The sequence below is a fragment of the Lonchura striata genome, chromosome Z (genome assembly GCF_050655825.1).
Source record: "Lonchura striata isolate lonStrDom1 chromosome Z, ASM5065582v1, whole genome shotgun sequence".
Lineage (NCBI taxonomy): Eukaryota > Metazoa > Chordata > Aves > Passeriformes > Estrildidae > Lonchura > Lonchura striata.
In genome coordinates this window covers 3,290,463-3,312,460 of record NC_140740.1, presented here as the reverse complement: position 1 = coordinate 3,312,460, position 21,998 = coordinate 3,290,463, and the positions used below count along the sequence as shown (strand labels likewise).

At 37.8% G+C, this 21,998-nt stretch overlaps 1 protein-coding gene across 2 annotated transcripts in view; it reads left to right on the top strand.

Annotated features, from left to right (window-relative positions):
- The window catches only part of SLC12A2 (solute carrier family 12 member 2), a 51,886-nt gene extending 41,005 nt beyond the window's left edge, over positions 1–10,881 (top strand). The window contains exons 19-27 of one of the 2 annotated variants that reach the window (XM_021551879.4): positions 1,580–1,659; positions 2,954–3,091; positions 3,774–3,821; positions 5,226–5,348; positions 5,510–5,621; positions 6,092–6,178; positions 7,995–8,130; positions 8,676–8,743; positions 9,475–10,881. In XM_021551879.4, coding sequence (XP_021407554.1) covers positions 1,580–1,659; positions 2,954–3,091; positions 3,774–3,821; positions 5,226–5,348; positions 5,510–5,621; positions 6,092–6,178; positions 7,995–8,130; positions 8,676–8,743; positions 9,475–9,610 — 928 coding nt within the window. In that variant the 3' untranslated portion in view covers positions 9,611–10,881. The remainder of the gene's footprint in view (positions 1–1,579; positions 1,660–2,953; positions 3,092–3,773; positions 3,822–5,225; positions 5,349–5,509; positions 5,622–6,091; positions 6,179–7,994; positions 8,131–8,675; positions 8,744–9,474) is intronic. The other variant, XM_021551880.4, reaches the window with a different exon arrangement.
- Positions 10,882–21,998: the final 11,117 nt, after the last annotated feature.

The following is a 21,998-nucleotide window of genomic DNA, read 5'->3' as shown; positions in this document are numbered from 1 at the left end:
AGCAGATTAGAAATCTACATAAGAACTTTGTGTCAAAATAGAGTTGTAGTAGAGGTCTGAGGTTTGAGAGCTCTTGTCTGAGAAGGAGGAGAAATACTTTACTGACAAGATACACTGCACTGACACCCAGGCTAATAGAGAAAGAAGAGAAGGGAAATCCCAGAGTAACTTGACAGTACTGACAGGCAGACCACTTGTGGCTGAAAACTTAATAAGATTAACTTGTGCTGCTATACCCAAACACTTGAGGGAAAAAGCAATGCTTCTTTTACTTACACAGGGGTGTTTATGTTCAGCTGAAGTGCTGGCTAACCCACTTCCTTTGTGCTTTTATATTTCTCATTTTCTTTTAAAATGCTTCTAAAAGAGAGAGAGGATGGGGCTTTAGGCTTTACAGGCAGATGTTACTAAAGGACCAAAAACAGTTATCTCACCTAGGTCTTTAAAAGAAAAGCAGGTGAACCAAATACAGTGGAAAAATAAGGAAACACATTGGTTAGTTTTTCTTTTTTTTCCTATTTTATTTTGGGATGGCTTTTGCAGGAAGATCTGTCAAGGTCAGCAAGTCATGTGGTTCTCCACATCCCTAAAGAAACCTCAGGAGGTAATAACTGCAGGTCACATGTATTTCTGGAAAACTAAAAGTTTCTGAAGCACACAATAGAAACACATCTAATCTCTACAAATCTTAACACATTAAATAATAAAACTAAAATGCTCACTAATAGACAAAACAAATCTTAAATCAACCTCAATTTTTCTTGCACTTACTGTCAAGTCTTACTACTTCTAAATGGAAGCGTTTAATTAGTGAAATCCTGAGAAATTCTGCTGTGGAAATGATATGGGAGGGAGTTCTCTGATTTATGGTTGTTTGTACTGAACAAGGTATTTATATGTAAAGGGTGGTGATTAATGACTAATGCAAACTGTATGATGTGATATGTTCATCTTTTTCTTGTCTTACATTTTGGAGCTGGGGTTGTTACTAATTTTACTGCACTTTCACTCAGCAATTTACTAAGGGTTTTTGCTCTTTTCTACAGTAATGAAGTTCTGCCTCTTTGTTTTTGAATTTAGTGTGATTTTCACCTTTATTAGATGTGATGGAACTAGGCACATTATTGCTAACTTACAGCTACTTTGATACTAAATTGCATCATCTTAGGTGTTTTTAATACCCAAACATTTTGGAAATATGTCAGAAATCTTTAGATCTCAGATCAAAAAGATCTACTCAAATCCATTTTTTGATGGATGGCGATAAAAGTCTAAACTTCTGGTGGATCTTACTATCTATGCAGAACTTGTGTGACCTATTCATGTAGATTTTATTTAACCACTGTTTACATAGAGGAGAGAGGGAGGAAAAGGAATAGTTATCCTTTCTAAATACTATTTTTTCTAAAATTATGTTCAGTTAGTGTTTTGGAATTGAAACTGACATTCTAAAGCAAATTTTTAATTTGGGACTTCCAACAGCAGTGCTTAATCACTGGAATTTGTTCAAGGAGGGGGCATTTTTTCATTTGGAAAAGAAAAAGCTTTAAAATATTTTATTTTTGTCCCTCTTGTTTAGTGATGCCTTTGATGTTCAGTATGGTGTAGTTGTCATTCGCCTCAAGGAGGGCCTGGACATTTCTCACCTTCAGGGCCAAGGTATGACTTTGTTCCACCAGGTGAATTTGCTGTTCTAATTCCCTTCTAAAACTGCATTCTGAAAATATTAAAACTCAGTAAAAAAGTCATCAAAACACCACTGCTGTGGTGCAGTAAAATTCAGTGAAATTAGAAAGTCTGAATTGTAAGATAGTAACCCATGGTCAGCAGCAGGACTTGGATTTTCTGTGTTTGACATTTTTATATTTTTAAATTGTATACAACTACTTTCAGAAGATCTGCTACTTTTCTGAAATTAATTAGTGATGCTGGCAAATTGGCATCAAATATTTGGGGCTCAAGCCCAGGAATTGTAAAATCACAACAAACACTGCAATATGCAGGCGTGCCACTGAGTTTGGTGTGGGTTGCCAACCCCTACACAAATTATTCTGGGGACTCTGAGTAGTCTGATTCAAACTTGGAAAGGTTTCGTATGTAGAAGACTTGGTTAACACTTAGTAGTTTTTTAGGTGGAATGGTGTAATTTTAGTTAAATTCCAAGCCTGTGAGCTTTGATGCAGCTGTTCTGATTTGATAATGTGTAATTTGTTTATGGCTTGCTCCATACAATGCTGCTGCCATGAGGAGAAATGACAAAAGTAGGGGCATCCCCCTGAAAGAGGAGGTTCCTTCTCTGGAAAAGATGGGTGTTTTAATATTTTGAGAGAGCCAGGGAGCCTGTCACCGTGTGCAGGAGGGCAGAGGAGTGTGAGAAACAGCAAGGAGTGAACCTGCAGTGTGGAAACAACACTGCTGAGAAAACTGGGAATGTAACACCAAGGTGTCAGGACACCTTGGTACACACTGGGGACTGTGAGTTTGCTTCAGCTCTGACAGCTGCTCCACAGGAGCCAAACCTGGAAAAAGAGTCTTGGCAGTGAGACAGACACTTGGTCTGTGCTGTGCCTAAGGCTCATCTTCCTCTTGGAGATAAAAGCGGAAATGGAAAACATTTCACCAAGTGATTGGTTTTTTTTCCTCTTCTAGCTGTATTTCCTCAGTGTTACCTGTCTCTGTTTTTAGACTTTGGGCATGCAATCAGCTACCACAGCTTGGGAAAGTGACAGAAAATGACAGCTCTGCTCAAGGGACGAGCCCCTTTGTGCTGTGAAGAAGTTTACAGAATGTTTTTCTGTTGGTTCCCCCCTCCTGCCCTCTTTGCTGTGGTCTAACAGTTGCAGCAGCCTGTAGTTAATTTTAAACACACTCAGTCTAGTGATACCAACATACTTCTGTTGATGCTATTTGTAACAATTCAGTGGTTTCTAATGGGTCTTTTGCTTTCACAAAGATTTGCTGTCATCCCAAGAGAAGTCTCCCTGCGCCAAGGATGTCATAGTAAAAGTGGATTATAGCAAGAAGTCTGAGACAGACACTTCCATAGCTTTTGCTCCATCATCCAGCGAAAGAACTCCTGCTTCACGCAAAGGTAACTGCTACTCAGCAATGAACCTTCAATTCTCACTCTTTCTCTCTGTCATTCCTCCTCAGCTTTTCTCTCTCTTTGCCCAGGGATTTTTTTGTCTGTAGAATTATTTAGGGGATTTTTTTGTCTGTGGAATAGAAGTATTATGCTTTTATAGATGTTGATGTCTTTTAAGTACTTTGGGTCGGATTTTACCAGTATGTAAAATAAATATTTGTTTCTAGTCCCCTACATAAACCAGATGGTAGGCAATGACTTACAGTGGAATTTTGGAGTTTGAAAGACAGTAAAAAGTGCTTGAGGATTGTGCCCCACATCTTACAAGTGATGGGAAGGCTGCTAAATGTAGGGAGGTTTTTTAATCTCAGACTAGAATATTATTTGCATATTAACAGATTCAAATAATTCAAGGTACTTTGACATGACAATAAACAACTGTACACTTTTCTTATAAAGCAAAAGCCTTAATAGTTACTGGGTAGTGGAGATACATATAATTTTTTTGAAGTACAAATGAATCTTAGGATTTGGTAGACTGCATTTGTGTGCTTTTTTCTGTGCAAAAAAACCTGCTTCGTTTCACATCTTTATTTTCTCATTATTTTAAAATTTACATTTGTATTGTGTTCATTAATATCATGAAGGAAATTAACCTTTTTATTTTGTATCTTTAAAAATCTTCCAGAGGAGGAGGAGGATGGAAAGACTCCAATACAACCACTGTTGAATAAAGGCAGGCATTTTCCATCTTTTTGTGTTAAATCATTCTTTCACATTGTTGATTTTAGTTTTCCTTTTGTAATACTTTCTACACATAAGTACCATAGAGGAAAATCCCAACCATGCAATGTTTATTTCTTTCTTTGTATCTGCTTTAGAATGTGCTTCATCCTTAGGGACTGGGCTGTGGGAAAAAAAAAAAAAAACAAATTTGAAAAACTTTTTGTAAAGTAGCATTTGAAATGTATTCATGACCTTTCTGCTTTCTCAGTTCTGTGTCTCAGGTGTCTGTCTGGGTCCTTGCTTGGTTCAGGAAATAACATCTGGTGCTGTAGTGGAAGTTTATTCAGTGTACCTTCCAAAGTCATGGTTATTGCTCTGTTATTTGGAAATAGTTCAAAATCCTCAAAATTAAGACTTAGTACAGTTACCCAGTGCAGTGAACACGTGGAAATAATGCAAAGTAGTCTTTCAAATCAGCATTTTGAAAAGTTAAATAAGGAGTTTTTAGCTTACTTTTTCTGAGTTAATCAGGTATTTTTTGCCTTAACTGCAATTCATCTGAACTGTTTTGACATTTTCTTTGTAATTTCAGCAGCTAGAAACTTTTGTGTTTTAATAATGGAAAGTGAGATTATATCTTGAAGCACAAGATGGCAGTTTGGAAGAAGTCCCAGTATGCAATAAAGTAGTATATTAATGTAAATCAGTCACAGATGTGCTCTAAATTTAAAAAATTCCTAATAAAATAAGGACAGAGACAAATGTCTCACTCCTGGCTCTTGCTCAGACTGAAGTTTAATTACGATAAAAAGGTTAGGGATTTTTTTCCTGCAGTTCACAAAAAGGGATCTGTATTATTCTAACTGAAAATGCTATTATTGTCTTGTTCTCAGTAAATCAAGTAACTTCATTATGCAAAACAGGACTTTCTGCAAAAGGGCCCAATATGCATAAGTAGCTCTTAATTTCACCACGCACTTAAGGGAAATCTGGATTTAAGGAGAGCTTTGCTTAGGACATGACATTTACTTATAAAATTAATTACCTACAATATTTTTAGGGGAATTCTCTCATTTGCAAGAGGTAGAGTGCATGGCCTAAAAGCTCTGGAGCAAAGTTAATTAAATTGTCCAGGCAAATGTCTGTGTAGGGACTTCACACATCCTTTATTTCTCAGATGCCTCCTAAATTACTTCAGCTGATGAAATTAGAAGTCTCCAGACACCCTAAATAGAGCCAGTTCAGTTTATATTGAGTCGATCAAACTTTGGAGATGGGTTGGGAGGGCCTAAAGGAAAATTTACATTTAAATGTAGGTATATTGCAAAATATTAGGTTGCATTTGATGATTTTCTAATGCACTTCAAAATCAAATGCACTTCAAAACCAAAATTTTAATATGTATTTTTTCCAGATTCAAAGAGCTCATCCTCTCCTTTAAACGTGGCTGACCAAAGACTTCTTGATGCCAGTTCTCAGTTCCAGAAGAAACAAGGCAAGAGCAATATTGATGTCTGGTGGCTCTTTGATGATGGAGGTAATGTGTTTTATAATTTAAAACCTTTAAATGTTGGTTAAAAGATATATCGGAGTAATTCTGAATTAGTTGTTAGTAGCTATCTGTCAGTTAATACAAAATCTATACTCTTTATGAAGTACAATTTTCTAAATTTGTCTGAAATTCTGTTCAAATCACAGGTTTGACACTGTTGATTCCTTACCTTATCACAACCAAGAAGAAGTGGAAGGACTGCAAGATCAGAGTCTTCATTGGTGGAAAAATAAATAGGATTGATCATGACAGAAGAGCGTAAGTTTGCCTTAAAAATTCCATTTCAAATGCTAATACAGCATGTTACACATTGGATTACTTCTCTTCCTTCTTGCCTTTTCTCAGTTGTTCTTTGCTGGAGGTGTGATCATATTCTGTTGCCTTTCTGAAAAAAAGGTTTTGTTTCCTCCAGATTATTTTTGGATGAGTTACCTCAAACTAATTTTCCTGCACTATCTGACACTATTTCCAAATATTTTCTGAGATCATCTTCAAGAGAGAGCTCTTCTCTTATTTTAAAGCCATAAAACTTTTTGTTTTTTTTTTTTTTTTTCCCTTGTTGATTTATAGTCATATGCCAAGTCAGTTTGATTTTTATCCTTGTTACATTTAAGATGCCTTTTTTCTGTTTCTTAAACCAGTGGTTTTTATTACCAAACAACTATCTGTTTAACCTGTGAAATAATTAAAACTTTGATAATGTATAAAGGCTTGTTTTTCTGATGCAGGATGGCTACTTTGCTCAGCAAATTTCGGATAGACTTCTCAGATATCATGGTCCTTGGGGATATTAATACTAAGCCAAAGAAAGAAAAGTAAGTCTTGAAACACATCTTATTTGTTCATTGAATTTGTGATGTCTTACACTTCATTCTTTCCTACACAGGTTATGGTACAAAAGATCCTGTGTTTCTGAGTGTTTCACAAAAATGTGGGAAATTAATTAACAATAACTCTGCCAAGAATATAGAAATATGTATTTTTTAAAAATCTCTGGCCTTTAGATTTTAATAATAAATTCAGAAAAATGAAGTTAAAAAAAAAAAACAAACACCTGAATTTCTGGAGCAATCTTCTTAAAGAAGAGACATGTTTACCAAAATTTAAATTATCTGAATCTCATGTCTTAGTTGAGTGTAACAAAGCTTGGTCTTGAAATAGCCTGATTTTTCTTTTTTTTCCCCCTTCCCTTTTTTAAAGTTGCTTGGACTTTCAGTGTACACAGGAATGATGATACATATGATATTTCTTACTTGCAACTTCAAAAAAGCTTTCAGCACAAATTTAGAACAGAATGTGTGTGATCTAAAAATATCCTCCTTTGCCATTATCCTCCTTTCCCTTCAGGCCTTCTTGAGTATGCTGAAGTTGTAAAAATATCTTTCATATGGGCATGCATTTTATCTGAGCGTCTTGATACACCATGAAAATTGGAAAGTGTTATTTTAGAACTTGGCTAAATGCTAAAGTTAATGTGAGTTCTTCTGTACCATTTTTAGTATTTTTTTCTTAAATGTGTAGACTACACTGAGCAACTAAAACAAAGGATAACAAAGTATTTCTGGCACTCTAGTGCTTTTGGATATCCAGTTTCCAGGACCCTGCTGCAGTGAAAGGTGCAAACTCCAATGGAGTAGAGCCCATTTATGCATCACAGCTGAGATCCCAGAATCACGTGGAATTACTTTTGTTTAACAGAAGTGATCCATGGATTACTTCTGAGAGCATTTTTTTTCTGTCTCCGTGGATACATCCCCACAACATATCCAAAATATTTCTAAATAACATTTAGGTATTAACAACAGCTGCAAACCAAGTGGAGGAAGATTAATTTTCAACAGGTGCTGTGCTGTATAATAATGTTCTTATTAGATCTCCTTTTTGCTCAGCCAAAGAATAGCAGATCATTTATTTTTTCTTTTGATTGATTAAAGTGAAGACCATTTTACATTGTACATTAAAGACCAGCAAGAGTAGATATAAAGATGCTTTGTTTGTGATGTGAGTATTTCCTGGAGAAAATGTAGATAAAAAAGTAGGGTAACATGAGTTTTTCTTCCCAGCAGAAATTAATTTGTCCTTGATTTTCAGAAGGTTTTATTCTGAAGTTCTTGCTCTAAAGTCCTGGTAAATTCAAAGTATTCATATTCTTACAAGTGCAGCAGGAAGGCCAAGTTAGATATCTGTGGGTTTTTCATTTGAATGTGGCTCCTGGACTGTACTGGAAAGAGATAAAAGAAACGAAGGGAAAAGGTCAAAGCCAGAATCCTAACAGCAGTGGCATACTTGAGACTTGACAGCTGATTTTTACTGTAACATGTAAATTCCTCCTCTTTCAAAGTTAATTCTCCTAGTTATTGTCCCTTTTTTAAGGATGGTACTGTTCAGCTTTTAAAATTAGAGATAAATTTCTGGATTGAGTAAAGCTTTAATTGTATGCTGAATTGTTTGCTGAATCATGACATCTACATGTGCAAAAATCTGATTGGATGTTCTAACTTCAACAGGCAGGGGGAAAAAACTTCAGTTCATCTTTACATAGCAATAAAACTTAATTTCTGTTACCATTAAGATAATTTTTGATGTAAAAACTTCTATCTGCTCTAATGTTTGTTCATTTAATCGTTCCAGTATTGCAGCTTTTGAGGAAATGATAGAGCCCTTCCGACTGCATGAGGATGATAAAGAACAAGAAGTTGCAGATAAAATGAAGGAGGATGAACCATGGAGGATAACAGATAATGAGCTTGAGCTTTACAAGACAAAGGTTCTGGCTTGTTTTGGAATGTTACATCACTTAAAACTTCCTTCTGCTTCAGTCGTGGTTGTGATAACAATGAGAATTGTTATTCCTGTTTCTCTTACTTAGCAGTTTTTATGAATAGCAGATAAAAGTAGCATCTGGAACCATTTAGATGGTTCACAAAGGCAAAAAGGTTCTGCATTTGAGTATACGCAGGGGCCAGACTGCTTTCCTACAGTATTTAAAGGTTTGATGTCTTTCCCAAGCTGTTGTGCACCTTGGAGACACAAAAGTATTTCTTCTCAGGTGTTTTCTCTTTGCATGAGGAAATAAATGGCATCCTCTAATAGGTACTTGGCTTACTTGCACATTCTGAGCTTGCTGCTTACTTTTTACCCAACCTTACAAGCATAGGGTTTTGATAGTGAGGAGTTTCCACAGTGAGGTGGAAGTACTTTTTTATTAATTACTCATTCCAATTCCTCACACCGTTTTTCTTTATTTTTTTAAAGATTTTTTTTCTAATTTTTAAAGAAAAGCTGTTCCTAACAGGTTGATTTTATTTACAGACTTACCGACAGATTAGATTAAACGAGCTGCTGAAAGAACATTCAAGTACAGCTAACATAATTGTCATGTAAGTAAATTATTTTAATTTGTGGTGTTACCTGAATTGATATGGAGCTGTAATTTGAAATATAAGTGTAAATATTGATCAGGAGCAAGTCTTTGCCTTGGCATATTCAAGATTTTAGTGCTGACTGTATTATTTATTAAAAGTATGGAGCTACCATTCAGCTGAAGAAAAAAATGGTCTTTTTAGTGTTGTGCTTTTGATTATGCTGCTTTAGTTTATCACCTCCACATTTGTGGTGCAGCTCTGGATTCTCACATTCTTTCTACTCCTGTGTGCAGTTACTCCCCTCTTTCTCAAGTCCTTCCTTTGATTTTCTTTTTCAGAGGATCTCTCCAGATAAAATTAAGTCATTATCTTGTTCACAGATTTATGGGGGATTGCTTTTGGTGTGAATAAGCAAGAGGCAGATTTTTTTTGTAGGTTGTAGATTTCTTACTGCTGTATTTAAAAATGCTGAAGATGAAGAAAATGCCCTCAGCTTAGGAGGATTCTGCATGAAGCTGCCTGAATATTAAATGTGTTAGCAGGCCAAAACTGAGTGGGGAAATAGATGTAAATGCCTGTGATGTTTCAGACACAAACTTTCAACTCATTAATTCTGAGGAGGGCTAAAAAATAAATTTAAAAAGATTAGGAAATTTGACTTAACATTTAGATCCTTCTAGACAGTCTGACTTGTACCTGGCCAGGTTTTTCTGCTCAGTGAAAGTTGTTTCCCTTGTGGCTTGCAGGAGCTTGCCAGTGGCACGGAAAGGGGCAGTTTCCAGTGCACTGTACATGGCCTGGCTGGAAGTTCTCTCTAAAGATCTGCCACCAATCCTCCTGGTTCGTGGGAATCATCAGAGTGTCCTCACCTTCTATTCCTAAGAGTGCTGCACGTGGCACAGCCGTGATGAAATGGTACTGCAGTGCCCAGGGGAGAGTGACTGCCGTGGTCTAGAGCTCATTAACATCACAAAGGCAAAAAGTGACTCTTCTTTCACTATTTCACTGACTTGAAAGCACACAAGGAAAGTCACTGTATTTCTAAAGTTGTGACATCTTCAGTTTTATTCTGTATTTTCTGTAATTTAATCTTGCTTAATGGGGGAGGATTCCTTGTTAGACTGAAGAACAAGACGAGCTTTTTGTTTGCTATTTGAATAGCAGCAATAAAATGTTGTATTTTTGATCAATGAAAGGATTATAGATTTATAAAAGCCTTTTAGCCTTGAGGTGCCTTCTGAAATTAACCAAATCTCACCCATACATCCTATTTTGTAAATTTATATAGAATGTCAAAATCTGCCTTCAACTAAGAGTTTCGATCAGACTTCCTTTAGTTTTTAGTCTATTCCATATTACAATAAAAATGAATGCTGCTTTTCAGTCTTCCATTGAGCTATTAGTTCTTAGTACTGTATGTTTTTTACTGTCAGAAAGTTTTTTGGGTTGTTTTTTTTTTTTTTTTAATTATTATTATATCTGTTAGATTTAAAGGTGAGAATTGGGGCAGGTCAATTGAATTAAAGCGAATCCCTGATGTTACTGCCACTAAGTTTTGTAGCAGTTAAAATAAAACTAGTTCTGCTTGTAGAGAGGGTCCTTTTCCTCAAATTTGACAGAGTGTACAACTTTGGCAGTAGTCTGAGACAGCTGATTTTATCTACCTTGGCAGAGGGGAGTGTCCTCTTAGTCTTAGCTCTGCTGTTGAATCAAGCTCATCTTGCTGGCCGAGGCTTCTTACCTTAATACAAATTGGAAGAAAATAGAAGACCTGTCCTAATTCTTGGCCTCTTAAGTTTTAAGTGTCACTTTCAACTTATTTTTGAAATAAAACTCGACTTAAGGCTTGAATGGGGATAATATAAGCAATGTGATGCTATCTAACAGAAAACTGTAAACACTATGTGGAATTGTGCTATCCAGTAAGAAATGTAAAAGCTGCAGTTCTCTCGCATTTTTCAACAAATGGTTAAACGGACCACTAAGTTCTATGGGGAGATGTTTTTAGGTCAATTCATTCAGTTGTCAGAAAATGAATTTAGTCTTATTAAATAATTCTCAGGTTTTATCGTCTATAAATTTTGATCTATTCCATACATCCTACTTTATACATTTTCTATGTTCAATAAAGAAACTGCCAGTCTTGTGTGCCCTTTCATTGTGTATTTTGGAAACTTCATAATTTAGTCTACTGCAAACACCTGCAAAAAGAAATTTCACTTGAGCCTTTGTACATAAAGGTTAGTAATATGAACTGTTTTTTAAATTCCAAATATTTTTTGGATAGAAAGGATTGCCTAAAAACATTTCACAAGCTTTTGATATTAGCATTGGACATGCTACTGGATCAGTTTACCAGTGGGTGAGTGACTTTCATTTAGGAATGCACAGAAAAGGTTTTTTGGGTTTTTTTTTTTGTTTGTTTTGTTTGTTTGAGGGTTTTTTTTTGTTTGGGTGTTTTTTTTGTTTTTCTGTTTTTATTTTTTTGTTTGGTTGGGATTTTTTTTTTGTTATTGTTTGGTTTTTTTTTTTTTTTTGCTAAATACCTGATCAAATTAAAATGTAACAGTTCCTTTTGAAGGACAACGTATAATCATTGCGTGGCAAAGTAAGCTTCAACTTCTTGTGATTAAAGATAAAAATACGCTATTCAGTGTACACCATTGTCAAGTTCTTGGTAAACTGCAAAAAAAATATTTGTTTTTTTTTATTTTTCCTTTTTCTGTCAATTGGATTTGAGACTATGAAATAATTTCACTTTTTCAAAACTTCTACAGGAAAACAAACATGCATGTCTTGCTGCTAATGTGAGATAAATGATGCCAGCATGAACGCAGCTTGTTTTGATAAAACATTGTAAGACAAGCCAGTGTGGGGTCAAAGCAACATTTCCTTCCAGCTGAGAGGATGTGGATCCAACTTGCCAACATAAATATCACAGGTTTTACAGTGTTTTGTAGGGGATAAGGTGGTCGCATTGTGCGTATGGAATCATTGCACATTTCTCCTTGTTTTGTGGGTAACATTCTTTTGAGCGGGTGGACAGTTTGGCATGGACTTAGTGCTGCTATCTTAAAAATACAAAAAACGTGCACAGGTACACTTATTTAAAAAGGTTTATTTGCCCATTCAGGAAACCATTGCTTGTGATCTGTAACACAACACAGAAACCAAATGAAGTGTGTGTATACATGCATATATGTGTATAAAATTATATAAAGTATATCTAAATATGCATAATGGGGATAGTTAAGGTCATGTCTGTGAAATACCATAGGATGCTTTTCACATGCACTCTCAGGAGTCCACTAATGCTAGAAATGAGAGCAAGCTCCAAGATTATTTGCTCACTTAAATTTGAACAGTTAATAGTAATTGTCTGCAACAGATGTCAGTTAGTGGCAGTCACTCCAGCTCCTGCTTTGATTTTTTTGAAGCCAAATTTACTTACTTTCCAATCATCATTAATTACATGGAAAATTAAATCACTTACACATGGCAATTCATACCTTCTAAGAGATTAGGTTCCTTCGTATTAGACAATAATAGCTGGTGAAAATCAATTATTTATTTGTTCACTTGTATTTAGGTTTCCTTTTACATACATTCTTTTTATATGCTTTTTTCTGACATTTTACATATTTAAAAAAAATAACTAAAAATAATTTAAAAGATTTGAGCGTTAGTGTGTCATGGCCCACTTGGTTTGAGGATTTGACACTGTACTGTAACTGTCCCACACAAATGCTTTTCTAATGTTTTAACGTAATTATTGCAGTTAATACTTTGTACCAGGGGGATGTCACTGCAATAAAGGAAGTGAATTCAATACAACTCTCTTGTCTAACAAAGTTTTTTTTCTTTTTTTTTTTTTTTCTCCTTAATGGGATGGGAATTATGTTCGTAATTCAACAGGTTAATGCTGAATTTGAGGTTCATGCTGAATTTGATTGCTGACATGATTATGCTTGTTGCATCCATCTAAAAATTACCTTCATAGGGGAATTTGCACAGGACCAGTGGAGCTTAAAGTTCATGTGTCTGGTGTAAGACCAAAACCATCGTGTTTTTTTGGGGGGGAATGTTTGTTTCTCACAGGTCTAGAAACAGCAGTCATTGTATAAGAAATTAACCATGTAAAATTATAAAACCTTGTAAAATTTGCCATGGATTGCAAGACAGCACTGACCCATCCTCATCCCCTGGTGTGTCTCAGCTGCAATAGTGGTGTCCAAAAATCTGTTCCAATTCATTTTGCCCCTGAACACACAGAAGGACTTAACCTCTTAACTCCTCTTTGTTCCATTAAAATAAAGTCCACTGGGACATGAAGTGTATTGGGAAAAGACCTTAGACTCTTGGAAAGTTGCTTTGTGAGTAAGACACGTTTGTTCCTAACTTTAGTACACTCCACTAAAAAGTACTGAAAATTTGAAGTTTAAAAGCATAAAGAAAGGGTGACTCCTGTTGTTAAAATCCTACAGAACACTGACAAACTTCATAATCTCATCAGTTTTGGTATTTGATCCCTGCTGCGTTCAGAGCTCTTCTACATACTCACTGTTAGTCGTGTTTAAACCTCAGGAGTGAGGGTTGGAGGCCACTGGGAAGGCAAAACTTGTTACAAATGCCCTGTCTCTAACCTGGGAAGAGGCACAGAAGGTTTGTATCGGCTTTTTCTAGATGCTCCTTTTCGCTTGGAGCAGGGTGAAGAAGCTGAATAATATTTCCTTATGCTGAATTGATACCTTAGCGACCTCAAGCATGCATTTGAAGGTAAAAAATAAGGAGTTGATCAAGGTTGATCCCATCACTTTGTAAGAGAGTAAAGGCTCATGCTGCAGAGAATGAGCGCTGTGATTTTGTTTTAAAACAGGAAAGCAGGACACCCCTCACCTTGGTGCTCTCCAGCCTCGTAAAATTCTCATTTAGCCCCTGTGGGGTCCTGTAAATCCCAAAACCTGGTTTGTGTTCAGCTGGGGTGGGAGCCACACTTCAGGCCAGTGTGGCCACACAGGCAGCAAGTGGAGCACCTCAAATCCTTCCTGCTGTTCTGCCTTTGTGGCTGCAAAGGTTTCCAGAGTTAACTCTGGGTTGGGTTGATGGAGGCCACTGCTGTTGTTTAGGACAGAGAGAGCTGGTCCAAAGACTTGAGGGCTAACATGGAAGGAGAAAATGGTGAAACAGCAGCAGGGAAGATGTTTCATTCTCCAAACAGCCCTGGGGAAGATGTTTCTCTTGAAGCACAGGCGGCTTCCTACGCGCTGAGGAGCTGACAGATTGTGCTCCATCCTTGGGGCTCCTCTGGACTCGCTGGCACCTGCACCAGCAGAAGTGACCAAGGGAGCCTGTGCTGACTCTCACACCGCTGTCCTTGCTGATCTGAGAGCAGAAGGAACCTGAGAGCAATTTCTTTGTCCCGTGGTCTGCCTGCTGTCTCTTCCAGAAAACATTGGCTTTCTATCTCCAGAGCCCTCTCAGCACCCTGCCTGCACAGCCAGCTTTAATTGCACCTCACAACACAAACAGGGAGCTGGGAAAGGGCATCCCTCAGGATTTAAACTGACAGGCTGTGTTAAATTAGACTTTTCAACACATCTTCCTCTAAAGATCTCTCAGTAGTGAGGCAGTCTACAGAGGGAAAGCAGCGAAGGCCTGCAGGGCAATGTCAGCCTGCTGTGCCTTGCTGATAGTGATGTAAAAATAAAAGTAAAGCAGCCTGTCTTGTGGCACTCACAGCCCTCTCACCCCCGTTGACAGCAATTAATGGCAGTAGCCCCTGGCTCTGAGAGATTTGTCTCACAATCCTGCTCCCTGGGATCTGGGGAAAGCTGACCCTGCTGAGCTGCAGCCAGAGCAAACTCCATGGTGAGGTTCCATGTCCAGGTGCATCCCCTGGTAACCCCTCAGATCCATGCACAGCAATGCTAAAACTCCTGCTAATGCAACATCGTTTTTAGTGAGGGAAATCCTATTCCTGTGCAGTTTCTAGGAGTTCCAACTAGAATATTATCACCAGGTGGCACCACTGCCTTTCAGCATTTCACCTAAAGCTAAAGCTGCACTGTCAAATCTGTCAAATGCACTCTTCCTGCACTGTTCCATTGGTTTCATGCATTAAACAACTTCGTACTTTGAATAAAGAACAAATATCACCATAATAATATTGTTTTCCAATTTGTAAAAATAATTTTAACTGGATTGGTGAAGAGTTTAATATTAATTCTGCCAGGCCCTGTGGGGAAAAATGCTGGGGGTTTGCTCCAAGCAGAAGCTGCCTGGTGAGTTCAGTCTTTTTGCTAACCTTGATTTTTCTCAGTATCTCCTTCCAGCTGTGTTAACCTTGGAGAGCAGAAGGAGAAATGCTGCAGGCAGAGAAAGAAATGTTAGAACACACTGGCACGTCCCATCTAGTGTCAGAGTGATCTGTGACATTCAATAAGGCATTTTACTTCATAAGTAACAAACAGCTGTCTGCCACTTTCCAACAAAAACAAACAAACAAAAACCCACAACAACAACAACAACAAAAAACACCTGAACAAAAGAAAATGCTTTGTGTCATCCTGAAATATTCAGGTACTGGCTGGTTAAAATACTGAAGGAAATGGAATTGTGTAGCACTAGACATATTTGCAAGTTAATTTAGCTTGAAAATAGCTTTATCACTCTGTTGAACTCTGTAGTTTTACAGCTACTAAATCTGGGAACATCTCTGCAATTAAATTTGTCTATTTAAAACAGATGGTAATGTGGAGTCAGTCACGAGCAACGTATTTCCACAGGCTCTGGCTGAAAATTAAAGAGCTGGGATTAGCCTTGAAATATCCTCCCTGTGAGGTCACTCATTTTTTTTCAGACCAAACTGTCTGGCTGGATGGTTTAACCCACAGCATTGCAAATTGTGGGTGACTCCTGAACAATTCCACTGTACTGCTGTTACAAATTGCACACAACAAGATGTAGAGTGGCATTAAATAAAATTGCACATCAAGTAAGGGGTGGGACACCTGTGCAAAAGAATGTGCCAGATAATCCAGTGTTGGCTTGTGTGTTTTGTAAACCCTGGGGGCAATTTAATGCAACTCCTCCCTCATGAGTAGCAGTGCTGAAGAAAAATGGAATGAAAACCATTTGATAAGGTGCAAAAATAGCAGCACAAAATTCAGGCTTGTAGTTTAAGCACCTGGAAGTCATGGCAGGTCAAAGCACAGTGCCTGCCAAGAGGAGCACACAGCACTCTGCAGAGTCAACCAAGGACAGCTATTTGCAGCATTAACAGGTGAATTCAAGGCTAACCACACACTGGTGTGGGCTTTCACGTGGGATTTTGGCTAACCTCATACAGATTTCATTTTATGGAGCGTTGTTAAGAGTCTTTGTTCTCATTAAAATCTTTCTGTACCCTTCCAGCAGTAATAGCAGTAACTCAGGCACGGCAGGATTTATGAGGAAAGTTCAGCCTTTGGCAAATACACGACAAACCTTACTGAGCACTCTTTATTAATGGTATTTTTATTTTCATTGTATTGCAGGGCTTGGGGCTAGCTTTCATGTTCTTGCCATGTTTGTAAGGATCTAGAAAAATGAGGCTTGATCCTCAGCTGAGATTTGGAAGCGCAAGGTTACGATTTCCTCTCTAGCCAGAGCACAGATCTCACTTTTTCCACCCTGTTGGCCAACCCTCAAACCCATCAGTCACTCTAGAAAACCCATCCTGCCCTGGACACAAAACATTCCAGCATTAATTTGTGGTTTTGGAGTCTGTCTTTGCAAATGCATCCATGTGCCATCACTCCAAATGCCTGACAGTCTAGAAGTTTTCACTTTCCCAGGGTTAAACAAGGGTAGTAATAAAGCCTTCTCCTACTGTAGCTTTGGCCATGTGTTGTGAGTCTCTAAATAAGGGGCAGTAAGCTCTCAGCTGGTAGTTTTGTCATTGTTCTGATAGTAATTAATCATATTCTATGGCAGCTGTAATGCCAAGAGACAACTTAGTGGTAGATTTGGAATTCAGATAAAATCCTTTTTTGTTTTGTTTTGTTTTGCTCTGACTATTAATAACAATATTTTCTCTAACCTTTTAATGGGAAACACCTAAAGTTTTGTGGTTATTTTTTGTAATTTCTTTAAAATAACACTTTAAAGTTACTCTTTGTAGTCTACTTTAAAACATTCCTGTGGGATAATTAATATTTTCTGATAAAGAAAAATCAAATACATAAACCAGCTTGCCTGAGCATAAAGGAAAATACTTCCCAAATCTAAACAGAAGCAGGCAAAGATGTGTAGTTTCACTGGCTTCACTGCAATATATGTACAGACCTGTGGTATGTGGAGCTTGGAGGAATGACAATGTTCTTCATAAGATCTCAGATTTTCATGATGGTTTTAGTACAAGTGAGGCTGCTCAGGTCACATTGGCAGCCTTTGGAAATTGGAAATTGGTGCTGTTTGTCCTCCAGGTGAGCCACTTCTGAGCAGTACAGGAGGTTGTTTGCTTGTTTGTTTTAAGAAACAGAAATATTCCTTTTTCTTAGGAAGTGTAGGAGAAACTGGTTCAGTCTCCCACTTGGTCTTCTGAGCTGTGGGAGCACACACATTTCAGGTGTGTCCTGGGACACTGAGATGCTCCTGGTCAGAACAGGAAGGGATAGAGCAGGAACAGACACCTGCAAAACTGCTGGAGGCATCTCAGGTCTCAGCTTAGGATCTGAGAGTCGTGAAAATTTATGTGTCTGCCACGAGAGCAGCTGTGGGTTGACCTGGTGGAGTGAAGTGGTGAAGACAAATCCCTGAGAACGAGATCCTGCGGTTCTGAGTTCTGCTTTGGAGAGGACATCAAAAGTGCTGCAAGGAAGTAACACATCAGGACAAGGAGGGTGTACGAATGAGTTCTGTGCACACTAATTTATTTTTATTTTAAAAGCACTTTGTACTATGGAAGGGCTTAAAGTGGTTTGCCCTTTTTTTCCTCACTGTTTTTTTGTCTCTCTCTTTTTTTTTCAGTATAAACCACTTAGTTACGGAGTGATATTTGATCTGATATTCGATCACTCAAAATTTGTGGTTTTGGCAGCTTGTGTAGGCTGTATTCTAGATTCTGCTTCCTCTTACTTTTAACAAATCTTGGTTTTTCTCTGGGTCACTTTAGAATATTTGTTCTTGGTTGCCCCCATAACCAGTGTAGAATGCAGGTGCAGACTGCATTCTACACCTGAATGCACAGTTCTTTGCTACTGCATGGCAGAAAGTGAAAAATTAAGAAAATAAGTGGTTTTTTTCCTTTAATTAAATAGGAACACCAAACAAAAGCAAATCTAAGGTGTTTTCTTAGGAAGGTGGTGTTTTTACAAAAAAAAATGTTTACTTAGTACATAAAGATTTTCAGTATTTAGTCTGGAGACAAAGAACTTGAGAATTAAGAGTGATGTCTTCTCATGTATAGAAAAAAATGTCTATTTATTCATTTTGGAAATTTTGGACAATGGAGAAGGCAGATCTGGCACTGTGATTGTAACATCTTTCATGTTCTGTGGATAAATAGATATGACCCCATTTTATGTCTGTGTTCATCTTGGAACTTCAGAAATGTTTAAAAAACCACTGCTTTCCACAAAGGACAGGTTTGTTGTTTGTGGGGTTTGTTTGTTTGTTTGTTTTTGTGTGTGTTGTTGTTGTTGTTGTTGTTGTTGTTGTTGTTTTTATTGACCATGCCAAGTTATATCCATATTTTATGCCCTTTTCATGTTGTCACTTGCTGGTCTTGTCAGCAGCAATGTTTTTGTGGGTGTTGAACGTAATGTTAAGGAAACAAAGCTTTTCATGCTTTTTTTTTTGCTGGTGCTCCATTCAAGCTTTGGTTGCTGTGGTTTGTTTTCCTTGGCCCTTTCTCTGCACTGTACACGTCCTGAGGAAGGGCAGCTCAGTTTTCCTGTCACTGGAGGATGCTGGAGAACACAGAGGAGCAGCCAGGACACCAAACACAAACACAGGAGCCAGCTCAGACCATTTAACCACGTTCTGCTCAGTCCTGCTTGAATCTAGCGTGGCTCCTTTCCATGGGAAAGGTTTTGGCTAAGAAAGTGTTGGGTGTAACTCAGTTCATCCAGCAGGAAAAACAAAAAGATTCATCTGTAATTAGCTCCATATTCCACAAACTCTCATATTTTGAAGTGTGTGTGTGTCTTTATAAAATTTACATCTGTGTTCTCAGCAGCTGAGAAGTTTGCTTATACCAATAAAATTTATTTTCTAATAAATCTTCCGCTTCCATCTTGGCTTTGAAATTGGGTTCCCCGACAGCTGCTGTTTAACCAAAAAAGCAGCTGCTTTGGGACTAGATGGATCTCATTATTCTGTGGAACACTTAGAAGTAGCATTTCTTTGCATCATGTGATAAGAAGAGGAATTTCAATCTGTTAAATTAATGGCATGTCTGGTATACTTGGTATTTTCCATGGAGTGATATTAATAGATGAGCTGCACCAGGAGCCATCCCTCAGTGAGGGGACTCTCAGTTCTAATTCAAGAGCAGCTATTTGAGACCATCACCCTGTGCTTGGTCCGCATAAAAATAGTACACAATGTAAGGATTTCACTGAGTTTTAGACATGCTGAAATTAAAAAAAAAAAGGATTCAACAAATGATTCAGAAAAGGGTTTTTCTACAAACTTCAGAGGCCTGTGCAGAAACGCAGTGAACTTTCCAGAGGTGTGGGTGCTGCTAGCAGAACTGTCTGGTGATCAATATTACCGATCAAGATTGAGGGACAGGGAGCTGAGGTATCTCAGCAGTGAGTTTGGCCTTAAAAACACTATAGTTGGGGTTTGTTTTTGGTTTTTTTATTTATTTATTTATCTTATCTAAGCCCTGTGAGTTGATAGATTTAACAACAGGCATTTCAAGCTGAACCTTGATTCTTAACTATGGGTTTTCAGTCTCCCAGCTGTGTTTGAAACAATGCCATGAAAAGAAGGCGTCCAGCCAAACACTGGCTGTCATTTTACAGTCTATAAAAGAAAACGTGAAATCGTGACACAGAAATTGTAAAGCCAGTGTTTGGATAATTTATGAGTAATTTAAATGAGGTGGGGGAAAGAACTCTGTGATTATCAGATGGTGTGGGATTGCAGACTTCATTCTTGACCTGAAGATTGTGATTACCCCTAAAACTAGGGCCTGGAAATGAGGACAACTTGGATTCAATAGCAGGAGACTGGGGCTGGCATTCTAATTTTAATTTTAAGAAATTAAGCATAAAAAATGAAGTCTATATGAGTTTAAAAGCCCACTCGGAAGGGGGAGGAATTATTGGATTTTGCCAGTTTTCTCACAGAATTACCAGATCTGCTTCTTGACACTGCTTCTTCTACGGCTGTGTATCCACCCAGGTAAAAATATGTGCACAAAATTATGATCTAAGCTTCCTATCCTATTATAGCACACCAGATGTGTTGTATTTGTGCCACACAACTTTTTCTTGTTGATGTTAAATGTTTACACCTGACTCAGGCCATTTCTGCTGGCCAGTGTCATGTGGTCTTCTCAAGTGTCAACCTCACATGCTCAAAACTGATTTTATTTCTGATCTTTAAGAATTTATGGCTTTCAGAAATGTAATATGATTTAGGAAGGAGAGTTCAATTACTTTTTTACCTGGGGAGTGAACTCCTTGGCAGGGTTTCTGTTGAATTGGTGAGTTTTTAGTCAGCTCCTTTCAGCCTTCTGCTGGATGATTTTTGTGGAGCAGAAAGAACAATGGTGAAATTTGTGCCTTTGGGTGTCATGGTTGCTCTCTAGGTTGACCTTTTACCTTAAAGCTAATGTTTTTCAAAAAATTGAATGTTCATCTGATGGTTAGATGGTTATGATCAGATGGTTATTTGATATTCTCCTTCCCCATCCTGTGTGAGGCTGCCTCCACATGAAGAACAGCAAGGCCTGGAGATAAGAAAATTATTTCACAGAATGCAGAGAGGCTTTTGTATTTCTCTCACTTAGGTACTTAATGAGTTCTTTTTGCTAAATAAGTAAACTCAGGGTCAGGTCCTGTTTTCTTGAATTTATATTTATTCTTTGGATTAATAACCACACACCAGGCCTTGGGAACACAGGTCATTTTCGGCTGTGAGTTTGGTGATTTGGCTTGAAATTCCAAGAATTTCCAGAATTCAGGTGTAGTGGTGACAGTAATTCCTCAGTTCTCATCATTGCAATGAAGAGGGAGTGTCTGCCTAGTCACAAACATATTTGCATTGTTTTGGTTTTGAATGTTTGTGGTTTGTTTTGGGGTTTTTTGTCAGCTTCTTAGTAATCTTGCCCAGGGGCAAATCCCAGTGGCAACTGACTGGGGTTTTTGAGTCTACATTGCTCAGGAAATACTAGAGGTTCAAGCATAGAAATACCAAATATTTCAATAAGTATATGACCAATATAGACATACCAGAACTGGACAAAACTGCAGAAGAGCGTTGCATATTTACATTATGTAAAAACATTGTTAGTGACAGGATTTTAGAATGTACCAAGAAAACCCTGCCTGTGTAAAAAGTACTTTTTGAGGCAGCAAAGGGATGGTGCACCAAGAGCAGATCCTGATGGCATTCTTTGTGTCTGGAGGTCTGGTTTTGGAGTAGAAATGGAAATGCTATAACTTTCCTAACCAATTTTTAATTAGTTGTTTTAATTAATTGTAAGCAGAGACCATTTTAGCCAGCACTAGTCAGGTTTCTTCACAGACTCTTATTGTTCCTCTGATCATTAAATCACTGGATACCTAGTTTTGCTAAAACTAACACTGACAAGTTTCAATAAACAAAGCTAAAGGGGTTTGAGGGTTGGACATCTGGGATCCTAAATTCATGGCACTTCAAGGATGTTGGAGTAGCCAGAAGATACAGAGGAGATGAAGGCCTGGAAAGCTGCTGACTCTGTCTGAGAAAAGTATGATAAAAGGACTAAAACTGTGGGCCAAATGAGCATAAAGAGTGAAAAATAATAATATAATAACAAACAATAATTCATCATTTGCAAGAAATTTATAAATGAGTGGAAAAGCTTTGCATCAGCTTGAGTGTGGAGGCTGAAAATCTGACAGCCACCCTCACAAACCCTGGCCAAGAATAAAGCCATGCCTGACTTGCTAACACACAAAAGACAAGTGTTGAAGAGGGTCGTATTTTCCCTGACACCTTCATAGGATTTGGGTAATGACCTCATTTTTGCACAAGCCCAGGCAGAGGGAGGCCTTGGGAGGGTTTGGCTCTT